Source organism: Dicentrarchus labrax, unplaced genomic scaffold (genome assembly GCF_905237075.1).
Source record: "Dicentrarchus labrax unplaced genomic scaffold, dlabrax2021, whole genome shotgun sequence".
NCBI classification, from domain to species: Eukaryota; Metazoa; Chordata; class Actinopteri; family Moronidae; genus Dicentrarchus; species Dicentrarchus labrax.
Genome location: NW_026136702.1, coordinates 3610665 through 3633052, shown reverse-complemented (window position 1 = coordinate 3633052; position 22388 = coordinate 3610665). Strand labels below are relative to the sequence as shown.

General features: G+C 38.1%; 3 protein-coding genes across 4 annotated transcripts; 2 read left to right on the top strand and 1 right to left on the bottom strand.

Moving 5' to 3' along the window:
• The first annotated feature begins 927 nt into the window (after positions 1 to 927).
• dnajc12 (DnaJ (Hsp40) homolog, subfamily C, member 12) lies at positions 928 to 5382 on the top strand. Its single transcript, XM_051377815.1, has 5 exons — positions 928 to 1268; positions 1928 to 2006; positions 2282 to 2421; positions 2501 to 2636; positions 3412 to 5382. The coding sequence occupies exons 1-5, from the start codon at positions 1191 to 1193 to the stop codon at positions 3492 to 3494; spliced, it is 516 nt and encodes a 171-aa protein (XP_051233775.1). The 5' UTR covers positions 928 to 1190; the 3' UTR covers positions 3495 to 5382.
• A 6438-nt stretch (positions 5383 to 11820) lies between these two features.
• polr1b (RNA polymerase I subunit B) lies at positions 11821 to 19443 on the top strand. 2 transcript variants are annotated; one of them, XM_051427817.1, is made up of 15 exons: positions 11821 to 12058; positions 13137 to 13304; positions 13398 to 13544; positions 14111 to 14243; positions 14340 to 14476; positions 14969 to 15192; positions 15286 to 15457; positions 16200 to 16371; positions 16467 to 16748; positions 16947 to 17080; positions 17164 to 17334; positions 17429 to 17585; positions 17674 to 17870; positions 17953 to 18203; positions 18301 to 19443. In XM_051427817.1, the coding sequence occupies exons 1-15, from the start codon at positions 11882 to 11884 to the stop codon at positions 19181 to 19183; spliced, it is 3405 nt and encodes a 1134-aa protein (XP_051283777.1). In that variant the 5' UTR covers positions 11821 to 11881; the 3' UTR covers positions 19184 to 19443. The 2 variants fall into 2 exon arrangements, with proteins under 2 accessions (XP_051283777.1, XP_051283788.1); XM_051427828.1 differs by having other exon boundaries at positions 15286 to 15462; positions 16205 to 16371.
• On the bottom strand, positions 19227 to 21768 carry nanp (N-acetylneuraminic acid phosphatase). The gene is made up of 2 exons (XM_051427840.1): positions 21611 to 21768; positions 19227 to 20662 (listed from the first exon to the last, which is right to left on the bottom strand). The coding sequence occupies exons 1-2, from the start codon at positions 21695 to 21697 to the stop codon at positions 20024 to 20026; spliced, it is 726 nt and encodes a 241-aa protein (XP_051283800.1). The 5' UTR covers positions 21698 to 21768; the 3' UTR covers positions 19227 to 20023.
• Positions 21769 to 22388: the final 620 nt, after the last annotated feature.

Below are 22388 nucleotides of genomic sequence, written 5' to 3'. Positions count from 1 at the left end.
ACATTTAAAATAAGTTATAATTAAAAAAATGTTAATAGAAAATCAAAATGATGAGATAAAATAATTAAATAATTACTTTTTATCTCATGATTTTGACCTAATTGACTCTTACTGGGGAAAATAGGCTTCCATATGAACTGATGTTATATGTGAGCCATGTTGATAAATATTAAAATCTCAGTGAGAATCCAAATCAGAATCACTTTTATTGGCCAGGTATGTGTACACAAAAACTCCAGTTCTGCATTGCTCTCAATGTGCAGAGACAGAAGAGCATAAATAAACAAAGGACAACAAAGTCAACAAACATAAACTACTGCGTACAAATACATAAAGATAAAATATATAAACGATAACAATTGTAGACAGTGAGACAATAGATATGACACCATATACAGTATATATATAAATGTCATCAGTGAAACTAAATACCTTACAAGCACAGTAACTATTTGACTCACAGGGAGTCACAAGTCAGTTACAAACCAAACACTGCAGATGAGGACTTTTTAAGAGTTTTGCTCACACACCCCACAGTCCATTCACATTCCCAGGACATCAAATACAGATGCGAGCAGTGTTCAGTTGGTTGCAAACTGCATCTTCACCACCAGCTGCCACTAAATCCTACACGCTGATCCTTTAACGACAAAAACAGTTCTGACTCTTCAAATGTTCTTCTTTTATTTTATCTTTAAAAACACCGAACAGCTTTACAAACACACTTTTAGCTTTTATTATAATTATAGACTATAATAAATATCTATATTTTAATCATCTGAATACATAATATAAATGTACGTCCCTGATAATTATTCTATAACACATAATAAATAGCCCAGAAACCTTTCTATCACAGGGTCATTTATTATGTTTTCCTACTTTATTTATTTATTTATTTCGACGTGGAGAGTGGGAGCTTCAGTCCGACCCTTGAACGCAGCACACGTCACACAGGCGAGAAACGAACAGCTGAATTTTCTCCCACAACTCAGGAGAGATATTTCTTAACCTTTTTAAACAGTTTGACAGTTTCCCCATCAATTCCCCCAAAAGCTACCGGACAAAAACTGACCACCAGATAAACTTTTGGGGTTAGCCCCCCCCCCCATCAGCGACTCTTCACCCGACCAGCTGTGGTTCAGGATCAGCTCCGGTACAAGAAACCAACCACATATAACTCATTTTATATGGAGGCTGTTTTGAACCGCAAACCAGAGGACTTGGAGGATTACTACGGGTTGTTAGGATGCGATGAACTGTCCTCGGTGAGTTGAGGACCAGCCTATGTGCTGGGTGATTTTTATTGATCGATTAGATCTACAAACACATTGCTATCGATCTGAACAGCTCAGGAGTGGGGAGATATGACATTAGACGGTGTGTGTGTGTGTGTGTGTGTGTGTGTGTGTGTGTGTGTGTGTGTGTGTACGCCAACGATCAGCAGCCTGTAAGCTGTTCAACCAAATAACAAAAGGTTGATGTGTTGATGCTCCAGAGGTTAGTCGGAACCAGCAGAGACCTGTTGATGTCAGAGAGTCTAGTCGTGCGTCATCCAGTGTCTGTGCAGTATTTGTGCTTTTAATTAATGATGTTTAACTTCATGTGACTCAGTATAATGATTTATATTCTTATGATTAACAGTAGAGAGCCTGGCAACAGTATAAGTAATGGGAGCATCAATAAATGACAAAATTACCAATATTAGGGCAGTAAATTAATGCTTTTAAATATAAAGTGATCAATATTATATTCATAATAAAATCACTGTGTACATACTGTATGTAATGATGCTTTTTATTTTGTTTTGTGGCCTCTTAGTCACACTGAATAACGTCCCTTCACAATAAAAATAAGTGACCGATTTCCTGAATTTCAAATATTTATGTTGGCAAACGTTATATTTATTCAATCTTTCACCTCGCAGACCGAACAGATTCACAACGAATACAAGATCCGAGCCTTGGCCTGTCACCCAGACAAACACCTGGACGACCCAGGAGCAGGTAGAGATGTGGATTGTTGCTCATTTGCATATTTTAAAAGTCATTTTCAGCTTTTTATTACCTTCTCTTGTGATGTTTTGTTTTTTGCCTTTGAACTCAGTTTTCTAACTTGTCCCACAAACAGTTAATGCCTCTTTCTGATGACTTCAAAGCATAATTATGTTAATGGAGAGCTGCTCACAAGTGCATGCAAAGAAGAGGGTATTTATTCCTCCTAATTCGGTGAGCATAATGCTGCGTCTTAGACCCTGATCTGGTCTGTCTTTTACCGTCAGTGGCAGATTTCCAAAAGCTGCAGGAGGCCAAAGAGGTTTTGTGCAATGAAACCAAAAGAAAGAACTACGACCTTTGGAGAAGAAGCGGAGTTACGATTCCCTTTCATGACTGGCAAGCACTGAATGACTCTGTAAAAACTGTATGTGACGTCTTTACCACATTGATTATCCCAAACCCTGTGTGATCTGTGTAACTTAAGGAAGGTTGTGTGTTTGCAGTCAATGCACTGGGCCGTGAGAAATAAGAAGGAGCCGATGTTGGAGGCCTCGAGAGCAGAAATCCCAGTCGCTTCCCCAGCAGAGGACGTTTGTGCTGAACCAAAGATCTCGTCAGACGACGCCATGCCATCCTCAAGTAAGCTACGAGGTTGTTATAGAATAAAACTAGGTGTGGGAAAGATTAGACTTTAGAAAACACTGAACTAAAATAAAATAAAAATAGAAAGGAAATGTTTTTAGTTTTAGTAAAAAACACAATAACCCTGAGGAGGGTTTGGTGCTTGTTTATTGTGTTTATTGAGACTAGGATGTGTTTATATTGTACATATCCTGAACTTCTTAAATCTTACCCTTCACAAATACCTCCCATATCATATAAAAACTAAAACCAAAGCTCTTTAAACAATAGAAACTAAACCAAAACGAGCAAAAACTAATAGGAAACTACTAAAGTACAGTACCTTGGGTGAGCTACATTTCAAAAAATGTCTCAAAGTGATGGAAAGTGTAGAGATAGTTTCTGTTAATGTGTGATACTGCAAAACACAAGATCTAAATAAGGAGGGCAAAGCATTAAAGTGGCCAATAAAGGCATAGTGGGTGACTACTATAGTGCTGTGACATTAATGCCATTATATAATATTATAATATACGTACTTGTTTTGGCAGACAGTCACTAAAATGCACTGAAGTTTGAGAATTTGACCAGAAGTCAGCTTCTCTGTTCAGTCCTCAATCACATACTGTCTGCACTCAAGTAGAAACACTGATAATTAGTATAAAAGTACTCTTTGGTTTCTCTAAAGGAGGTTTCTACCGGCTGTTTTTGAGTCTTCCTCTCTCGTCTGGGTTCGTCTTGCTGTGTCTCCACGTTGTTCAATGATGTAAATAATTGTTTTTATCTTGTTCAGGTGATTTCTGCCACCGACGTTTCCGTTGGGCTGCTGACTCCCCGTCCAGTCTGCTGCGGCGGTTCAGAAACTATGAAATATAATAAACAAATCAACAGTTTTAATTGCTGTTTAAATGTTTGTGTGTTGTTAAAACTCTGCTGTGAGTTCTTGTGAATGTTGTCTCGCTGTAACGCCACTAAAACGTCCTTCCAGCTCTAAATGTGTCCGTTGCGAGTATGAAATACTTTGTAAACCAAAAATCAGAGAGCTGCTTATTAAAGTATATGAATAATTTATTTTCTTATTAGTCTTTGTCCGTCGTTCACCAGCACACAGTGGATCCTGCCTTTAATGCTGTAATGTGTCTTTCTGTGTGTCAACTTTATGATGTTTGAAACATAAAACTGAAACATGTCAAGTACATTATTTTGTTTATGTTTATTTTTTTTAAAACAAATAATATCCCATATATCATGTTTGATGTTGTAAAGTTATTTTAATGAATCAAATGTCAGATGAAACCCTTAAATCACGTCAAACCTTTTCTGTAATGGTAAAATGTAGTTTGCCAAAGTTTAAGTGTTTGCAGGTTTCAGGAGGAAGGAAGTTCAGTTCCTGCAATGTGTTCACAAAGTGTTCAAACAACAATGGAAGAACGAACTGTCCCAGTAAAAATGGCTGCCGCACTGAGTGTCTTTACTTGCTGTAGTAAAAAACAGAATTTTATCAATGACACAGAGGTTGGTTCACCTCAATATCCCAGAGCTGCAACATAATTATAGCTTTTATCATAAGAAACATGATCAGCATTTGGAGCATATTTCCATTTTACAGCTGTAAAGTAAATGGTTGGTTTTAAATCAGTGGTTCCCAATCTGGGGGTCGGGACCCCCACTACAGGTCACCAGAGCTTCACAGGGGAACACAAGGCCTTCTTGGTTTTAAGGGGTTGAAGAAAACCTAAAAAATACACACAGTAGGCTTATATCTCAGCTTTTTTAAATTAAATTCTGTAAATAAAACTAAATGAAATAGTTTTTTTTCTTTCTAAGTTATAAATTATTATTTAAGATATAAACTTTGAAGACATGAACACAAGCTGAATTCACAGAGCCTTTAACCTCTGATAAACATCCTCATCCTGTATTAGAAAAGTTCCCACAACCAAAGAGCTGATAGCACAAGGAGAATAAAACACTGAATTTGTCAAATAGAAGCCTTTTAAGTCTGAATAATAGTTAAAAAAACAAACAAAAACATAATATACAGTTCATATATATTTATTTACAGTTACTTAAAACATATCTGAATAAATGATCTGCTCAAAATTCATCCAAATCAATCATTGGACACAAACGTGCTGCAGTCACTGAGTTCTCTGTTTGGGTTCATTGTACAGTTTATAAACTGTTATTGTTATATTAAAATATGTCACCCAGTCAGGGGCCCTTAAAGAAAAAGGTTTGCTGTAAAACTCTGTGATCTTTAAACATCCATGTCTTTAAATAGTATTTACAAGATAAGCACTGAACGAGATACGGTAAAATAAGTGAGAACGACTGATATGTTTTCTTATCTGAATCTGAAGGTTAAACTCCAGCTCACTTTCTTAATTAACCTTTTCTGAAGCGAATACAGCCTAGAAATTAATTATGAACTTAGGAATGAGTTAATATGTGTTCAGTATAATTACAGTGACTTTGTATTTTTAGCATTGTGCTTATTTTAAATCAATATTTAACAGAAACCTCCCGTATTAAGAGAGGCCGGCTTACTTTATAAATGGATCTCTGAGGAACAGTCAGAGTTACTTAACTATTAAAACATGATTGTCTTTTCATTTTATTGTTGTATTTTATATGTAATTTTGCATCTCATGTGAGCTGTTATGTCTTTTATTTATGATGTCTTATTTATTCTCCTGTACAGCACTTTGGTCAACTTTGGTGGTTTTAAAGTGCTTAACAAATAAAGTTGGATTGGATTGGATCATTATTATTTTATTTGTAATATTATCATTATTATATTATTAATATTATCATTATATTATAAATATTATCATGATTTTTATTATATTATTATTAATATTATCATTATTTTATTATTAATATTAGCATTATTATTATTATTTTATTATTATAACCATCCTGTTATAATAATTATTATTATTATATTATTATTAATATTAGCATTATTTTTATTATATTATTATTAATATTAGCATTATTATATTATTAATATTAGCATTATTATTATTATTTTATTATTATAATCACCCTGTTATAATTATTATTAATATTAGCATTATTATTATTTTATTATTATAATCATCCTGTTATAGTTATTATTAATATTATTATTAGTAGTAGTAGTATTATCATCCTGTTATAATTATTATTAATATTAGCATTATTATTATTATTTTATTATTATAATCATCCTGTTATAATTATTATTAATATTAGCATTATTATTATTACTTTATTATTATAATCATCCTGTTATAATTATTATTAATATTAGCATTATTATTATTTTATTTTATTATAATCATGCTGTTATAATTATTATTAATATTGTCATTATTATTATTATTTTATTATTATTATAATCATCATATTATAATTATTATTAATATTATCATTATTATTATTATTATTTTGTTATTATAATCATCATATTATAATTATTATTAATATTATCATTATTATTATTATTATTATTATTATTAATATTATCGTTATTATTATTATTATTATTATTATTATTATTTTGTTATCATAATCCTCATATTGTAATTATTATTAATATTATCGTTATTATTATTATTATTATCATTATTATTATTATTATTATTTTGTTATCATAATCATCATATTATAATTATTATTAATATTCTGTTACAGTGAATTATTCTCACGATGACGTCTGTTTGTTATTTGAAGCAGTTGCCGCTTTACGTCACTAGAGGTCACCATAACGGTTCGATGACGTCACCTGCGTACATGATAAAAGCCCGATGAGCTCGTGAGATCCTCGCCGGGTGCGGTGGCGCGCGCCTGTAATCCAAGCTACCGGGAGGCTGAGGCTGGCGGATCGATTGAGCTCAGGAGCTCTGAGCTGCAGCGGACTATGCCGATCGGGTGTCCGCACTAAGTTCGGTATCGATATGGTGCTCCTGGGGGAGCCCGGGACCACCAGGTCGTCTAAGGAGGGGTGCACCGGCCCAGGTCGGAAACGGAGCAGGTCAAAGCCCCCGTGCCGCTCAGTAGTGGGATCGCGCCTGTGAATAGACGCTGTAGTGCAGCCTGAGTAATACAGCGGGACCCAGTCTTTTTACACTCTTTCTACTGTTCAACAAACTGCTGCCACAACACACACGGTCCACAACCACCTCTTTATATGGTACCGCTGCTTCTTCAGGTTCTGGTTCCCATTCAGAACCTCCACAAACCGGTTCAGTGTGTTGCTGCTACAGCGACTCCACCTGGAGGAGAGGAGCAAGGACCAACACGGAGACAGTGAGAACAGCATTATATAGTTTTATTTTATTTCTCTAAATGTTTCTCTTTAATAATTAAATGGATCCCCTTTGTTTGTTTATTGTTGTTTATTAATATATATTTGTTTGTTCTGCCTGTATTAATAATTAAAAAAAGACCAATGTGCACTCCTCCTCCTCCTCCTCACTTTGTAAAAATATATTTACTGAAGGTTTTTGGTGTTTAAATAAAAATGTTTTGCAGTTAATTATACAATAAATTTACTTTATTTAATGTCAGGATACAATTCTTAAAATAAATAATTAATGTAAAAATACAAAATTTCTGTATTTAAATATTTCTACATTCATTTATTAGTGTTTATATAATTATTTGTCCTTTCATAAGATGTTGTGTTCACTGTACTTGAAGAGCTTCATTCTAACGTGTGTGACTTCAAGGTGAATTTGTATTTTCCTTTAATTTAAACTCTTCTTGCAGCCTGATATACAATAAAATAATAAGCTGCCTACCTTCTCTCCACCTGGACTGCCTGTATGATAACATACACCTACACAGGAATGCAGTCCCCACTGCCTATCAGTGTATCATTTTAAATTAATAGTAATTTAAGGACAATTCTTAACAGTATTTCACACAAAACTCCAAAGTTTAATATTTTATTAATTTACTTACTATACTATTTTTTGTCTTTTTACACTTTTTTTTCTCTATTTATTTCTATTATTATTTTTTAATATCTAGTTTATTATTATTATTATTTTTCTTTTAAGGTGTTTGAACGGATCACACTTGGAGATGAAATCGTTTACAATAACATGTTGGAACATTCAAGCTCTGAGATCTTCAGCTTTTGGTTTAAAGAGCAGAAATTCAGATTTTAACAGAGAGTTAAAATACTCTAGTTTTACAGGAGCCATGGTGCAGAGAAGATGTTTCCACTGGTCGTAATCTTCACGGCTACACTGAGATTATTATACCATCAACAAAACATCCCACAATAACCCAAGGCAGAGATTCAGGAGGCATGATTATATGGTGTAAACTATCACAGTTATTAAAAAAGAAGAATCTTATATATGGTTGAAAATTAATAAAAAGATTATTTGTGCTGAGCAACATGTCTACACGTGTGCCGTCTTTATACCTCCATCAGAATCCCCCTACCCAGATATTTTCTCTGTTCTTGAGGAGGAAGTTAACCATTATAAAACCATGGGAAATGTATTACTCTGTAATATAATATAATATATAAATAATAATAATAAAAATAATAAAAATATTCTGCAACATCATTAATAAATGACTTGTCAACTTTCTTGATGACCACAATATTCTGCATAAATGCCAAATATATTTACCCTCCAGACTTTAATTGATCAAAAATGTTGAGAAAAGGAAGGTATATGCCTGTTTCATTGACTTCAGAAAAGCCTTTGAATCCATCTGGAACGAGGGCCTTTTCTATAGGCTACTTGAAAGCGGCATTGGAGGAAAAACATATGATCTGATTAAGAACATGTATACAAAAAGTGAATGTGCCGTAAAGATTGGAAACAAACAAACAGCGTTCTTCTTCTCAGAAATCAGGTTATACACAATTTCTATTTAGACATCACTTAATTACAACATACAAAAAAAAACTACACTTATCTTGGCCTCAACATGACATACACAGGAAACCTCAACATGGCTGTGAAAGATCTGAGGGACAAAGCAAGGAGAGCTTTCTGTGCAATAAAGAGAAACATTAATATCTATATTCCAATCAAAATCAGGCTTAACATTTTCCAATTTGTACTAGAACCAATAATTCTATATGGCAGCGAAATCCGGGGACCAAAACTAAATAATGAATTTGACAAACGGGACAAAACAACCATATAATCTTTCCACAGCGAGTTCTGTAAGAGCATCCTGCAGGTGCAGAGAAAAACACCAAATAATCTGTGCAGAGCAGAACTCGGCCAATACCCCCTCCTACTAAAAATACAGAAAAGATCAATTAAATTTTACAATCACTTAAAATCAGTTAACCCCCAGACATACCATCACAAAGCCCTAACATACCAGAAACCAGAGAAGAGTCCCCTCAGCCAGCTGGTCCTGAGGCTCTCTGCAGTAACATGTCCCCAACAGCCTCAGGACAGCAGCACCAACTCAATCACACCAAACCAAAAGAAAAATATATTGATTACTGGAAAGAAACAACCAAAACACAAAGTACATTAACTAAGGTAGTGGCTGAAAGAGGCTAACTCTCTAATAATTTTTATCTATAAAGCACATTTTGAGCTTAAGAACAAAGTGATAAAATGTATATATAGAGTTATATGTTTTTATATTGACTACTTAAAATGTGTTAGCGTTTATCATTGGGAAAGAAATCCATTGACTTAATAATACAGAAACATTTTATTATCATAAGACCTATTTGGTTATTGGAATAAGTTTTATTTATAATAACAACAATTTCAACAAATACTATGAGGAACACACTGAGCCTTAGTAATTCACTCAAAATTAAAATAAATAATCAATAAACTGATGATGCACCCACTGTAAGTAAGTGCACCCATTGCCCTTTTGGATTAAATGTTAGTACCTCAAGCCTGGGAGGTGACTGGCAGAGTGTGGACAGTGGTCATTGCAGAATTATTTACAAAATAAAGACCAATAGTGAGACATGTACTAATCAGGAAGGATGACATTCTGGGTAATCAGTGATGTTGGCGCTGTGGGGTGTTCTCCACCGGGGTAAGTGTGGAACATCTTCCTCTGATGCATCATCATCAACTTCATCTTTCCTCTTCATCCACAGACTCATTGTCATCAGATAGACCATCTGTTCCAAAAGGGAAGATTAAAATTAGAATAAGTCATACACCTCTCTTCACACACACACGCCACACACACACACACACACACACACACATACACACACACACACACACACACACACACACACACACACATATGCATGTTCATTACATACAGTATGTTACTCTACTGACTGAATCCTGATCTCCTTATTCTCCCTCAAACCTGATTCTTGGGTCCACTCTTCCTCACTGTCACTCTCCTCAGGCTCACTGTCCTCACTGTCAGAAGGAAGAAGCCTAACTGCTCGATCAACTTCCTTACACCCATAAAATGTTTGAGCATACATTTCCTGTGAGTAATAGTAGATAGTAAAGCAAAAAAAATTGATCATGGTGATAACTATGCATCCCTGCACATCTCCATCCATGAGAATGTTTTTGTTCAGGCAACGAATGGAAAACTACACTTTTACTATATAAATAAAGACAAAAAGTGTCTTTACTCAATCAAATATGCTTCTTCACATATTCATGTACATCACAGATATTATTTATACAAAGTTATTCAAATTTAAACATGTTAAAAAGTGAAATTTATCTTACCTTCTGCTAGCAGTGTGTCCAAGCCTGCGATGGTTCCCGCCACAGACAAATGGTCACCTCAAATTTCATTGGTCACAGACTTATCATCAAGCTTTTAATTTGATTTGTTATTTTTTTGAATTTAAAGGGGGGGTGTGTGGGCCAAAATAGTGGTGCCATAGAGGGTTAACTGTTGTATGTGTAACACCAACAGCAGAGAGAAACAGTCTCAACATACTAAATGTAGTTTTAGTTCTTCCCTCTCGCCAAATATTTAAAGAAACATCAGAGAACTGAGTCTCTGGGTTCGTTGGCCTCTCTGAGCTAACGGCTGCGTCTCCATCAGTTTACATTTAAAATTTAAATCAGTGGTTTTCACAGACTCAAACTCAAGATGGAGGTTGACCTCTGATGATTAGAGGTCTTTATAAATAAATATAAGTGTCACAATGTAAAGAAGTACCAAATGATTGACTCTACGGCTGCCTGTGAATTCAAAGGGCCTTTAAAGGCTAATGTGTCCCTGTTTCAAAGGTCTACTTCAAATTAAAGAAATTAAAGAAAAATAAATATACTGAATAATAAATGATTAAATTGAAATAAGTGTTACATTAATAATTTATTTGATTAATGGGTTTATATGACTAATTACAACATCCTTACAGCATTTCAAAAGCTTTAGAAGATCTGTTAATATATTTTTATATTATTATTAGTAGTAGAATTATTAATATTATTAATATTATTTTGTTCATCTGAGCCCCTGATGGTGCTCCATTTCCTCTTGTTCCACTTCTAACAGTAAAATACAATGAAATGTTATATAATTTAATATAATATATACATTTATATGTGTTATCTTGTTTAGTTACCGTCTTTTTATTGAGAGTTACCAAACAAAATGTTGTTGTATGCCTACAATTACAAATAAAGTCTCTTTATTTAAAGGGTCATATTATTGGGAACAGTGTGAAGAATATGAAACTGTATAAAATGCAGAATATAATGTGGCAGAGATTAGACATGGTGGTTAAAAAATATACACAGTAGGCCCATATCTCTGTATTTTGTTCACTGCTGAGAAGAAAATAAATAAAGTAAATTGTTTAATTGAACAATGGTCAAGTGTCAGGGACAAGAAAACACTGAATTTGTTAAAAAACAATAAGAAGCGTATCTGTCTGATTTAAAAATACTTAATCCAGACACATAAATGTATAAAAAGTTCCTTAAACAGAAAATAATCTGCTTAAAATGAATCCAAATCGCTTATTTTACACAAACTTCCTGCAGTCATTGAGTTAATTATTTGTGTTAATTGAACAGTTTTGAATATAATATTAAATATATCCATAAAATATGTCACTAAGTTAGTTTAATAAATAAAATAAAAAAGGATAAAAAGGTTGTGAAACACTGAACTGGTGGAGACCCTGCAGGAGACAACTCTCACCAAGAGATGGCAGCAGCTGTGCCACACAAAAAAAAAAAAACCTCAGCGAAGAGGAAAAAGAAAAAGTACTTCCTGTGTCACTATCCACGTGTGGTAAACAAGCATGTGTTGTGTCTGGGAGTGAAAACATGGACTTTGCAGCAAAGTGGAGTAATTTACCGAAAGGTCCGAGTCTGAAGAACCTGACAGAAGGAGGATTTGGGCTCCTGAAGGAGACTCAACACGCGGCGGTTCAGGATCTAACGAGAGCTCACATCGAGTCGTTTGACCAGGCTGTCACTGACGGACTGAACCGGGTCGTACAGGTCAGCTCACCTTTAATTTAACTTATTAAACATATATATATATAAGTTATTACTGCTGGAAGATGTGTTAAAACTCATATCTATCACTTACTTACTTAAAAAACAAACATTACCTTATAAAACTTGTGATAACTGCATGTTTTAGATTGTAAAATAATATAGAAATAAGTCTAATATTGTCTACAATCACTCTTATTATTATAAAAGTATTAAAAGAGGGTAATCTTTTTGTGAATATACTTTCTTGCTAAGATATTTAAGCTGCAGAAGATTTGTGTTTTTCAAAATAAAATGTCATGTTTGCTGAAACTTTAACTATATCCTGACAATAGTTCATGAGACAGATAATCTGTTAAAAAATGCTTGTCCTGGTGCTCCTAATGGTATCTGAATGAATCCACTTGTTTATAAAAGTTACCTACTGCAGCTTTAATCTTATGTAAAAGTTAATTATGTAAATTTAATCTGCATCTTGGATTGTTTAAAACAAGTCATCTGTCAATCTTTGTTAGTCTGATATCTCTTTTTTATTTTTTAAAGGTTCTTCCGTAAATAAAATAAACAAGAAGTTTATACTTTATAACAGTCTACACATACATGTTGAAAGGTTTCAGTGGAAGAAATGACGTGTATATAATGTTAAATAAACACTCTTTTAATCTGTTTGGGATTAAATATTTCTGAGTTAACAGAAAGATTGAGTTTAAATACAACCGCCTATATTTGCATATTGGAGTAGTTACTTCTACCAGATATAAAGATCCCATTAAAAGTAGACGGACACTCATTTAAAGGTGTACAAACACTAAACTTATTGATCTGTCCAAGAAAACCTAAACGTCCAGTGTAATGTTTGTTTTTAGTCGTGTTTAGTCTAACACGTGTTTCGAGTAGTTCTGTAATTATGTTTAAAAAAACCAACCACATATTAACCAATGAGGACATTTTGTACATATTTATAATCCTTAAGAACTCAAACTCTAACTTTAAATAGAGCTTCAGGTAGCTCTTTACTTTCTGTTTCAGTGACTAATATTTATTTGTGCTCACACTCTATGTTGTGGTGTAACGTCCTCAGTCCATCCCGCCGTTGGAGTTCACTTGTAAAAATGACCGGATCAGCCTTGCGTTTGTGGAAGCCACCATCTACAACCCAACGGTGGCCAAAGGGAGCATCTGCAGCAACATGAAGGTGTTTCCAGCAGAGTGCCGAGGAAGACGGTGCTCGTATAAAGGAAAGCTGGTGGTAAGTTCGAGACGTGTGCAAACACGGAAGTGCTTACACTCTGGTTGTCACTTCTTTTTAATTGTGCATGTTTTTGTTCTTGCATTATCTCAGGCGGACGTCAGCTGGTCGATCAATGGCATTCCCAAAGGCATCATAAAGCAGTCCATGGGTCAGCTGCCAATCATGGTGAAGTCGAAGCTGTGCAACCTGCACGGTATGTCGCCCAAAGAGCTCGTGGAACACCATGAAGAAGCCGAGGTAAGATACAGTCGTAACATTAGAGGTAAACAGAAATTGTACGTACTTAAAGGTCCAGTGTGTTTATTGGCTGTGATATAATGTTCGTAGGTTTGTTTTCATAAGTGTTTAATCAGGTGATTATAGGAATTAATTCACACACATTCGTTCGCTGATGGCTGAAAAGGAAACTAAGGACATTTACACACTTTCATACGCGGATTCGCAGCATCAGGAGCAATTTGGGGTTTTCGTTTCTCGCTCAAGGACACTTCAGCGTGCAGCGGGAGGAGCCGGGGATCAAACCTGCCAACCCTCTGATTAGTAGACGACCCGCTCTACGTACTGAGCCACAGCCGCTCCAGTCAGTTTAAAATCAGCAACTTTATCCCAGCCGCTAAATCCTACACACTGGACCTTTAAGTGCTGTACATAAGAACAGAATTGAGGCATCTCAGAGGGAAATATTGTACATCTTTTAAAATGTTAAGTTACAAACATGAGGATGTTATAGAATATCATGCATCGCTGAATACTTCTTCCAGCACTGCTTGTTACTAAAGTACAAACTCCTTTAACATTGACAGGAAATGGGAGGTTATTTCATCGTAAATGGAATTGAGAAGGTTATTCGTATGCTGATTATGCCGAGGAGGAACTATCCTATTGCCATGTCCAGACCCAAGTGGAAGAGCAGAGGGCAGGGATACACTCAATATGGTACTTATAACCCTTTTTATACACAGGCAGTGAAAGTGTAATAATTAAAGCTGTGCATCTTTACAAACGGAGGTCTTCCTGTTTTTCTTCTCACAGGTGTTTCTATGCGTTGTGTGAAGGAAGAGCACACAGCCATCAACATGAACCTTCATTATCTGGAAAACGGGACTGTGATGCTGAACTTCATTTATCAGAAAGAGCTGTTCTTCCTCCCGCTAGGCTTCGCACTCAAGGTAGTGATCACTGTGTGTTTTAGAAGTATGAAGCAGCCATTATTAAGTAGGGCTGTAAACTCCTATATCAGCAGTTCTTGTGGTGGAAATTTGGCTACGTGAGTCTCACGTTTTAACGCCTTTCTTTGTCGTCTGTGTTGTGAAGACATCAGATTTCCACACGGTCAGAGAAAGTGTGCGTCCTGCTCATATCTCCGTTATAAAATATAAATTCAGTCACGCTGCCCTCTGTTAACTATGACTTTTCTCCTCTTAAATCACAGTTAGTTTTGTAGTTTATGGTCATTTTGAAACTGGGTTTGTTGCTCTGTGTACAATGACGCAGCTAAAAAACAAAAGTGCAGAGATTCGACAAAATGCGAGTTGATTCTGGGTCTTCTCAACAGATGACTCAAATAATCAACGTATTAAGAACAGCTGTATTGTTAGGTGAAGAGAGATAAATATAATATAATGTGTAATTGATTAATTTCTGTCTGTGCTATCCTCCAGGCTTTGGTGGACTTCACAGACTTCCAGATCTACCAGGAGCTGATCAAGGGCCGAGAGGACAATTCCTTCTACAAGAGCTGTGTGTCAGAGATGCTGCGCATTGTCATGGAGGAGGGCTGCACCACCCGCAGCAAGGTGCTCAATTACCTCGGAGAGCGCTTCAGGGTCAAGATGAACCTTCCTGAGTGGTACACGAACGAGCAGTGTGCCAACTTCCTGCTAGAGTAAGCCTTCAGTAATCAACAGCCGACAGAAACAACAGTATATTGTGTTTTTTGTGCATTTAGTGAAATGAGTTTTGTTTCTGTTTTGACCAGCGAGTGCATCTGCATCCACCTGAAGTCGGACGTGGAGAAGTTCTACCTGCTGTGTCTGATGACCAGGAAGTTGTTCACGTTTGCCAAGCAGGAGTGTATGGAGGAAAACCCCGACAGCATCATGTGTCAGGAAGTGCTCACTCCCGGTCAGCTCTACCTCATGTTTCTGAAGGTGAGGTTGTTAAGTCATTGAGCACCGAGTGATGTAAAGTGCTTTTTGTTGGCGATGAAGGGAAGGAACTGCAGTATGTAGACACCATTGTGTTTGGTCCCATATAATAAATAATACAACATTAATCACACACATATATCATGGATGGCTTGCAGTGACAGGGTTGTGCGGTTTGGGGGTCGCCCCCTTAAGAAATGTTGATATTATTTAAAAGCTGTGCATTTTCACATGATTTTATACTATTATCATTACAATATTTTATTTAAAAACTGTCCCGAGCTGTATTGGTATATTTGAAATATATCTTAATATTGTTTCTAGAGCAGCAACAGCAAAGTCACCATATCAACTCACTGGAAACAAATCTCAGATATCAGTAAAATAAATAATATTCCTCACATCAATCACATAGACATCAGTCAGCATTAGTCTTTCCTTCTGTCCTGTCAGATTTATTAGTAATAAATCAAACTACATACAGACAGCTTTTCTTTTAGCTTGTTCCTAACTCACTAGTAGATTAACAATAACTACAGATTAACAGGTGGAAACATTGCTTTTCTACTCTGCTCTCTCTCAAGAATAAGAACATAGAAAGAGCCAATGTTCTCGCTGATGGTCTTGTTTTGTTTGTGTAGGTCATATTGAAGCACCAGTAATAAATTGGTTTCATAACCAGTTTAAAACCTCCTTGTAGTACGTTTTAAAGTTATGGATTTAACCTCTACAATATTGCCAACAGGAAAGACTGACTGCCTGGTTGGTGTCTGTGAAACTGTCCTTTGACAAGAAAGCCAGCAAACTGACTGGAGCCTGGACCGCTGAAAACATTATGAAGATGTTCAACATGGGCACTGACCTGACCAGACCCTTCGAGTATCTGCTGGCCACTGGGAACCTCAACTCCAAGACAGGTTAGGTCCATATGTGTCAAGTATGAGCGCATGCAACGTTATAAAAATGAAGTTCCTCTGTTAAATAGACGTTGTCCCCCCCCCTCCGTACACAGGTCTTGGCATGCTGCAGAACACAGGCCTGTGTGTGGTGGCTGACAAGCTCAACTTCATCCGCTACCTGTCTCACTTCCGCTGTGTGCACAGAGGGGCGGCGTTCGCCAAGATGAGGACCACCTCTGTTCGTAAGCTGCTGCCAGAGTCCTGGGGCTTCCTGTGTCCCGTCCACACTCCCGATGGAGAGCCCTGTGGACTCATGAACCACATGACAGCCAGCTGTGAGATTGTGGCACCAACCTTGCCCACCATATCGCTGCCTGCTCTGTTCTGCTCCCTTGGTGAGTCGACACAACTTAAGACACTACGTTAAAAGGTCCAGTTTGTCACATTTAGGAGGAGCTTTTGGTAGAAATTGAACTGAACTCAAATGGTTACAATCTGCATCTTCACAGCTAGACTCCACTCAAACCTACACACTGGTCCTTTAAAGTCCTAATGTCAGAGCAGTAAACAACTCTTTTCTCTCTCTGCCTCAGGTGTTACTCCAGTGGATGGATCTCCTGGCCAAGCCCTTTCTGACTGCTACCCCGTGGTCCTTGATGGGGCCGTCGTAGGCTGGGTGGAGAATGAATTAGCCCCAGTCGTGGTTGACTCACTGCGCAGGTTCAAGGTACGTCAACTGTGTAAGATATAAAAGGTCAACTGGTGCATTATTTGTGCAGAAAACTGATATTTAAAACAAATAACCTGCAGGTGCTGAAAGAGAAGAAGATCCCTCCCTGGACTGAGATTGTTCTGGTTCCAAAAACAGGCAAGGCCAGCTTGTACCCGGGCCTGTTCCTCTTCACAACACCCTGCCGTATGGTGCGGCCTGTACAAAACTTAGCTCTTGGGAAGCAAGAGTTGATTGGCACCTTTGAACAAGTACGTGTAAACTACAACACCTGAATACTGCAAAGGTGGATCTGTTTCGGTTGCTGAAATGTTTATTTAATCCTCTTTTTCTATCGTGCTCTAGCTTTACATCAATGTGGGCATCTTGGAGGATGAGATCGAGCCAGGAGTGACCACGCACCAGGAGCTCTTCCCTCACAGTATGCTCAGCGTGGTGGCTAACTTCATCCCCTACTCAGACCACAACCAGAGTCCCAGGAACATGTACCAGTGTCAGATGGGTCAGTCCCAATCCTTTCAGTGCCATTTTTAGCTGCTGTGAAGTCTTGTAGAGTCATCAACCAAAGTTTAAACTCATTATATTTCCAGGTAAGCAGACTATGGGTTTCCCCCTGCACTCATTCATGGATCGCTCGGATAACAAGCTGTACCGGCTCCAGACCCCTCAGAGCCCGCTGGTCAGGCCCTACATGTACGACCACTACAACCTGGACAACTACCCCAGCGGCACCAACGCCATCGTGGCCGTCATATCCTACACAGGCTACGACATGGAAGATGCCATGGTGGGTAAAACACAATAGTTGCTGTAATTTTGTCCCCCTGGTGGAAATGGAGGGAAATCCTGACACAGTTTTATCTCATTAGATTGTGAACAAGTCGTCGTGGGAGAGAGGCTTCGCCCATGGAAGCATCTACAAGACTGAGCTGGTGGACCTGGCAGACAAGGTGAGGGGAGAAGACAACGTGGTGTTTGGGGCCAAGCCAGGTGACCCTAAAGTGAGTGAGAAACTGGACGCTGATGGGCTGCCACACATCGGATCAACACTTCAGTATGGAGACCCCTTCTACAGCTACATCAACCTCAACACCGGCCAGACCTTCGTCAACTTCTACAAGTAAGTTTTTAAATCTTGATAAATCCTACAGTGTATTTAATATTTACCTTTTTAAGTCACAGTTGGTGACGCATTCTCCTCCTGTTTTCTCTCTCAGGAGCCAAGAGTCCTGTGTGGTTGACAACATAAAGGTCTGCAGCAACGACAACGGCTCAGGACGTTTTAAACGCGTCTGCATCACTGTACGAGTGCCCCGAAACCCCACGATTGGTGACAAGTTCGCCAGCCGCCACGGTCAGAAGGGCATCCTGAGCCGCCTGTGGCCGGCCGAGGACATGCCCTTCACAGAGAGCGGCATGAGCCCCGACATCCTGTTCAACCCCCACGGCTTCCCCTCCCGCATGACCATCGGGATGCTGATCGAAAGCATGGCCGGCAAGTCCGGCGCCCTGCACGGCCTGAGCCACGACGCCACGCCCTTCACCTTCTCCGAGGAGAGCTCTGCGCTCGAGTACTTTGGCGAGATGCTCCGGGCGGGCGGGTACAACTACTACGGCACGGAGCGGCTCTACAGCGGAGTGAGCGGTCAGGAGCTGGAGGCCGACATCTTCATCGGCGTCGTCTACTACCAGCGGCTGCGTCACATGGTCTCCGACAAGTTTCAGGTGAGGACGACGGGAGCGCGAGACAAGGTGACCAACCAGCCAGTGGGAGGGAGGAACATCCAGGGAGGCATCCGTTTCGGGGAGATGGAGCGCGACGCCCTGCTGGCACACGGCTCCTCTTTCCTGCTTCACGATCGCCTCTTCAACTGCTCGGACCGATCGGTGGCTCAGGTGTGCGTCGACTGCGGCAGCCTGCTCTCCCCGCTGTTAGAGAAACCGCCGCCCTACTGGTCGGCCATGCGCCACCGCAAGACAGTCTGCACCCTGTGTGGTAAAAGTGACTCCATCGACTCCGTGTCGGTTCCTTACGTCTTCCGCTACTTTGTGGCCGAGCTCGCGGCGATGAACATTAAAGTGAAATTAGATGTTAAATGAGCTCTGCGGGACAACCAGTGAAGATACAAATCAAAAGAAAGTCTAGTGTGGAAATGCTCTTTGTGTTTTAATGCTGCTAGAATTAACAGAAAATATATTAAAAACAACGAATTGTAAAGCGATGATGTGTCAGAATAACCAGGCGCCTGAGAAGTTTATGAGCTAGGACTTTGAGAAAATAACCAAGCAGCAGTATGTGAATAACCCAAAGTTCTTTCTGTACAGTAATTCTGAGCATTGAATAAACATTTAGTTCTGTACCAGGAATTCAGATGATTTACTTAAGTAGAAACTCCATTAGTCCTACTTTAAAATCATATTCAAGTAAAAGAACAGAAGTCATCCAAAAGTACTCATTCTGCAGGAAAATGGCACATTACTGATCCATTACATTAGTTTGTTGATGCATTAAGGCATAAATATAATTTTAGTGTTGTAGCTACGACATTAAAATGGTTGCGAAGCTGGTTTTAATTTCTTTACATGTCATGTTTCAAAAGGTTGAGAAACACTGATTTAATTCATTAATTTAAAAGTGTATCTCATGTGTTCTTCATCTGAAGAGTACATTTGATAAATTTAGTGGAGTAAAAACAACAGTGCTTCCCCTCTGAAATGTAAAAGTATAAAGAAATTTCAAGTAAAGTACAGTTAACATATAAAGAGATGATTTTGGCTTCACTTTTGGAGGGCGGTAATGTTTGTCAGTGTGTAAAATCTTTAGCAAAATGCATAAAACAAGTAAAAAGAACCCTTGTTGACAGGTTGGAAAGGATCCTGACATTCACCTTTTAAACAAATCCATAATTAACAGTGACAGTCCTCCTCAATCAGCAGTTATTATAGCTGTGCCAGAACATCTGGCAGCAGCAGCACAGTGGGGATGGTGTAGTCTGGTTTCACTGAGCCATCTGGCACGGCGCCGCCTGCGCTGCTGATCCAAACTGTCGCCCGCACTCTGGCGTCAAAGCCCCCCTGAATATCTGTATCCAGAGAGTCTCCCACCATCACGCAGTCCCGGGCCTCCACCTCCAGCTTGTCGAAACACAACCTGAAGATGGAGACGAACGGTTTCTGCTCGGCGTGTTCGCCCCCGACCACGACGGCGTCGAAGAGCTCCTCGCACCCGACCGCCTCCACCTTCTCTCTCTGGGTCTGAGCTTCGCCGTTGGTCAGCAGCAGCAGCTTGTATCGTCTGCGCAGGTCTTTCAGGAGGGAGCACGTTTCAGGGGACAGGCTGAGGACCTCCAGGCGGCTCTTCTTCCAGAGGTCGTAGCACTCAGCTGCCAGAGAGGGTGAGGAACAGCTGCCCGCCGCCTCCCGGATGCTCTCCTCCCAGTGGCCCACGCGGACCTCATCGATGGATCTGCCGGCGGACGGGTCGAAGCTCTCGCGCAGAAGCTTCTGCTTGAACTTGTCGCAAATGCTGCCGGCGGTCACGTCATCGAGGTTCAGTGTGGTCTTCAGAAGCTCCCTGGTCTGTTGAGAGTCAAACATAGAGAGATAAACCCGTAAAAATATAACAAACTTGAGATCGTTTGTGAAATATAAAAGTCGTAGGTACTTATTTTACGGGATGTGAAGGTTATAGCGACCTGTTGCTGCGTGTTAATATCATTTTAGATCAAAATCAGGCATTTAAATCACATTTAATTAAAGAATAAAATGTACTACACATCAATATGTATATTTTCTGACTGCATATTTTACAATAAATGAAATGGAATAACAATAACAGGAGGATCTTTACTCACAGGTATGTTTTCATTAGTGTTTAATCACCTGAATAAAGGGATTGTTGTGTTTTTGTTCCCTTAAAATTAGACGTTTTTTTTTTTATCTACAGTTGAACCACCGTGTTTCTACAGTAGCCCAGAATGGACAAACCAAACACTGGATCCATTCACTCTTCTCATTCCCAGGTTGTCAAATACAGACGCGAGCTGTATTCAGTTAGTTGAGATCTGCAACTTCACCGCTAGATGGCACTAAATCCTAATGCAAACTGTCGCATGTTACAATATTTGCTTGAAAAAGCCTCAAAATGAAGACATTTAAAGTCAAAAACATTGTTGTGGCACATTAGTGAAGCAGTGAAATAGAAGCATCTACTTTAAGTAAGTAACTTTAATCACAGAACATTAATTTAACTGTTCTTTTAACTCTAAATTAATATAAATTAACGTGTTAAATTGGATTATGTTTTTAGTGGGGCAGCTGCCACCCAATGCCACCACTCTCTCTCCGCCCCTGACATTAACACACTATTATAGAAAACAAATAAAACTCTTCAATAAAAGTGGACAAACAGTATTTTCAGGTACACATTAAATGCCACAGAAACATCCGGGTCTCAGTGACCGATCACCTGTAGTTCATTGATCACTTCCGATAGGTTGACGGTACCAATACAGAACCTATAATCACCTTCTGTATCGCCACTTCACCGGCTCGACTCGTTTCAATCAGCGTGTTGTCCAAATCAAACAATATTGCCTTCACAGATCGATCCATTGCCGGAACACGTTGCTCATTCCTCGTTTACACCTGAATCCGGCTTCAATTGCGGAAGTACTACCGGGGTGAGGTGCATTATGGGAGATGTAGTTGTGACAAATTCAGTAGTTTATTACAGTGCTTGCAGGTTTCATCCTCTAGAGAGCGCCAATTAATAAAAATAGAGTTTGATTTTTTTGCGCGACGATCTCTCCACCCTGAGTTCAGCAGCTTTAGTTATAATTAATAATTAAAATAAATCAGATTTAAACCTTTTGTGCGTCATTTAAATGGACATAAGTTATTTTTCCTAACATTTTTTTAATGAATATGTATTAATTTGTCACAATGTTTGACATGATATACGTGTATGTATTAGTGAAAACTCAAAATCAGACTCATAAATTAGTACAAATTTTACGGTTTTAATTAAAAAAAAAAAAAAAACTAAACTGACTGTAGATTTTCCACCACATGTTATTGATTTATTATATAGGCTATATTTAAATAAATAATAAGAAAGTACAATAAAATAATCTATTATCTCCTCTTTTATTACCTGTATGTTTATCATTGTTTGGTCCTTACCTGCGTCTGTGCTGTGTTTTGTTTTATCAGCACTGACATAAACTTCTACTGTAAGCTTTATAAGAATGATTGTTTACATTGTTTATGTGGACAAATCTAATTAAAACAACTCTTATAAGCA

Bases quoted from the DNA above. Each gene is read 5' to 3' on its own strand.
- nanp (XM_051427840.1), bottom strand. From the start codon at position 21,697: ATGGATCGATCTGTGAAGGCAATATTGTTTGATTTGGACAACACGCTG. The intron at 20,663-21,610 runs GTGATTATAGGT...GACTCTCAACAG, and splicing joins GTGAAGTGGCGATACAGAAG to ACCAGGGAGCTTCTGAAGAC.
- dnajc12 (XM_051377815.1), top strand. From the start codon at position 1,191: ATGGAGGCTGTTTTGAACCGCAAACCAGAGGACTTGGAGGATTACTAC. The intron at 2,422-2,500 runs GTATGTGACGTC...GTGTGTTTGCAG, and splicing joins TGAATGACTCTGTAAAAACT to TCAATGCACTGGGCCGTGAG. The intron at 2,637-3,411 runs GTAAGCTACGAG...TATCTTGTTCAG, and splicing joins CGACGCCATGCCATCCTCAA to GTGATTTCTGCCACCGACGT.
- polr1b (XM_051427817.1), top strand. From the start codon at position 11,882: ATGGACTTTGCAGCAAAGTGGAGTAATTTACCGAAAGGTCCGAGTCTG. The intron at 15,193-15,285 runs GTAAGCCTTCAG...TGTTTTGACCAG, and splicing joins TGTGCCAACTTCCTGCTAGA to CGAGTGCATCTGCATCCACC. The intron at 17,586-17,673 runs GTCAGTCCCAAT...TTATATTTCCAG, and splicing joins CATGTACCAGTGTCAGATGG to GTAAGCAGACTATGGGTTTC.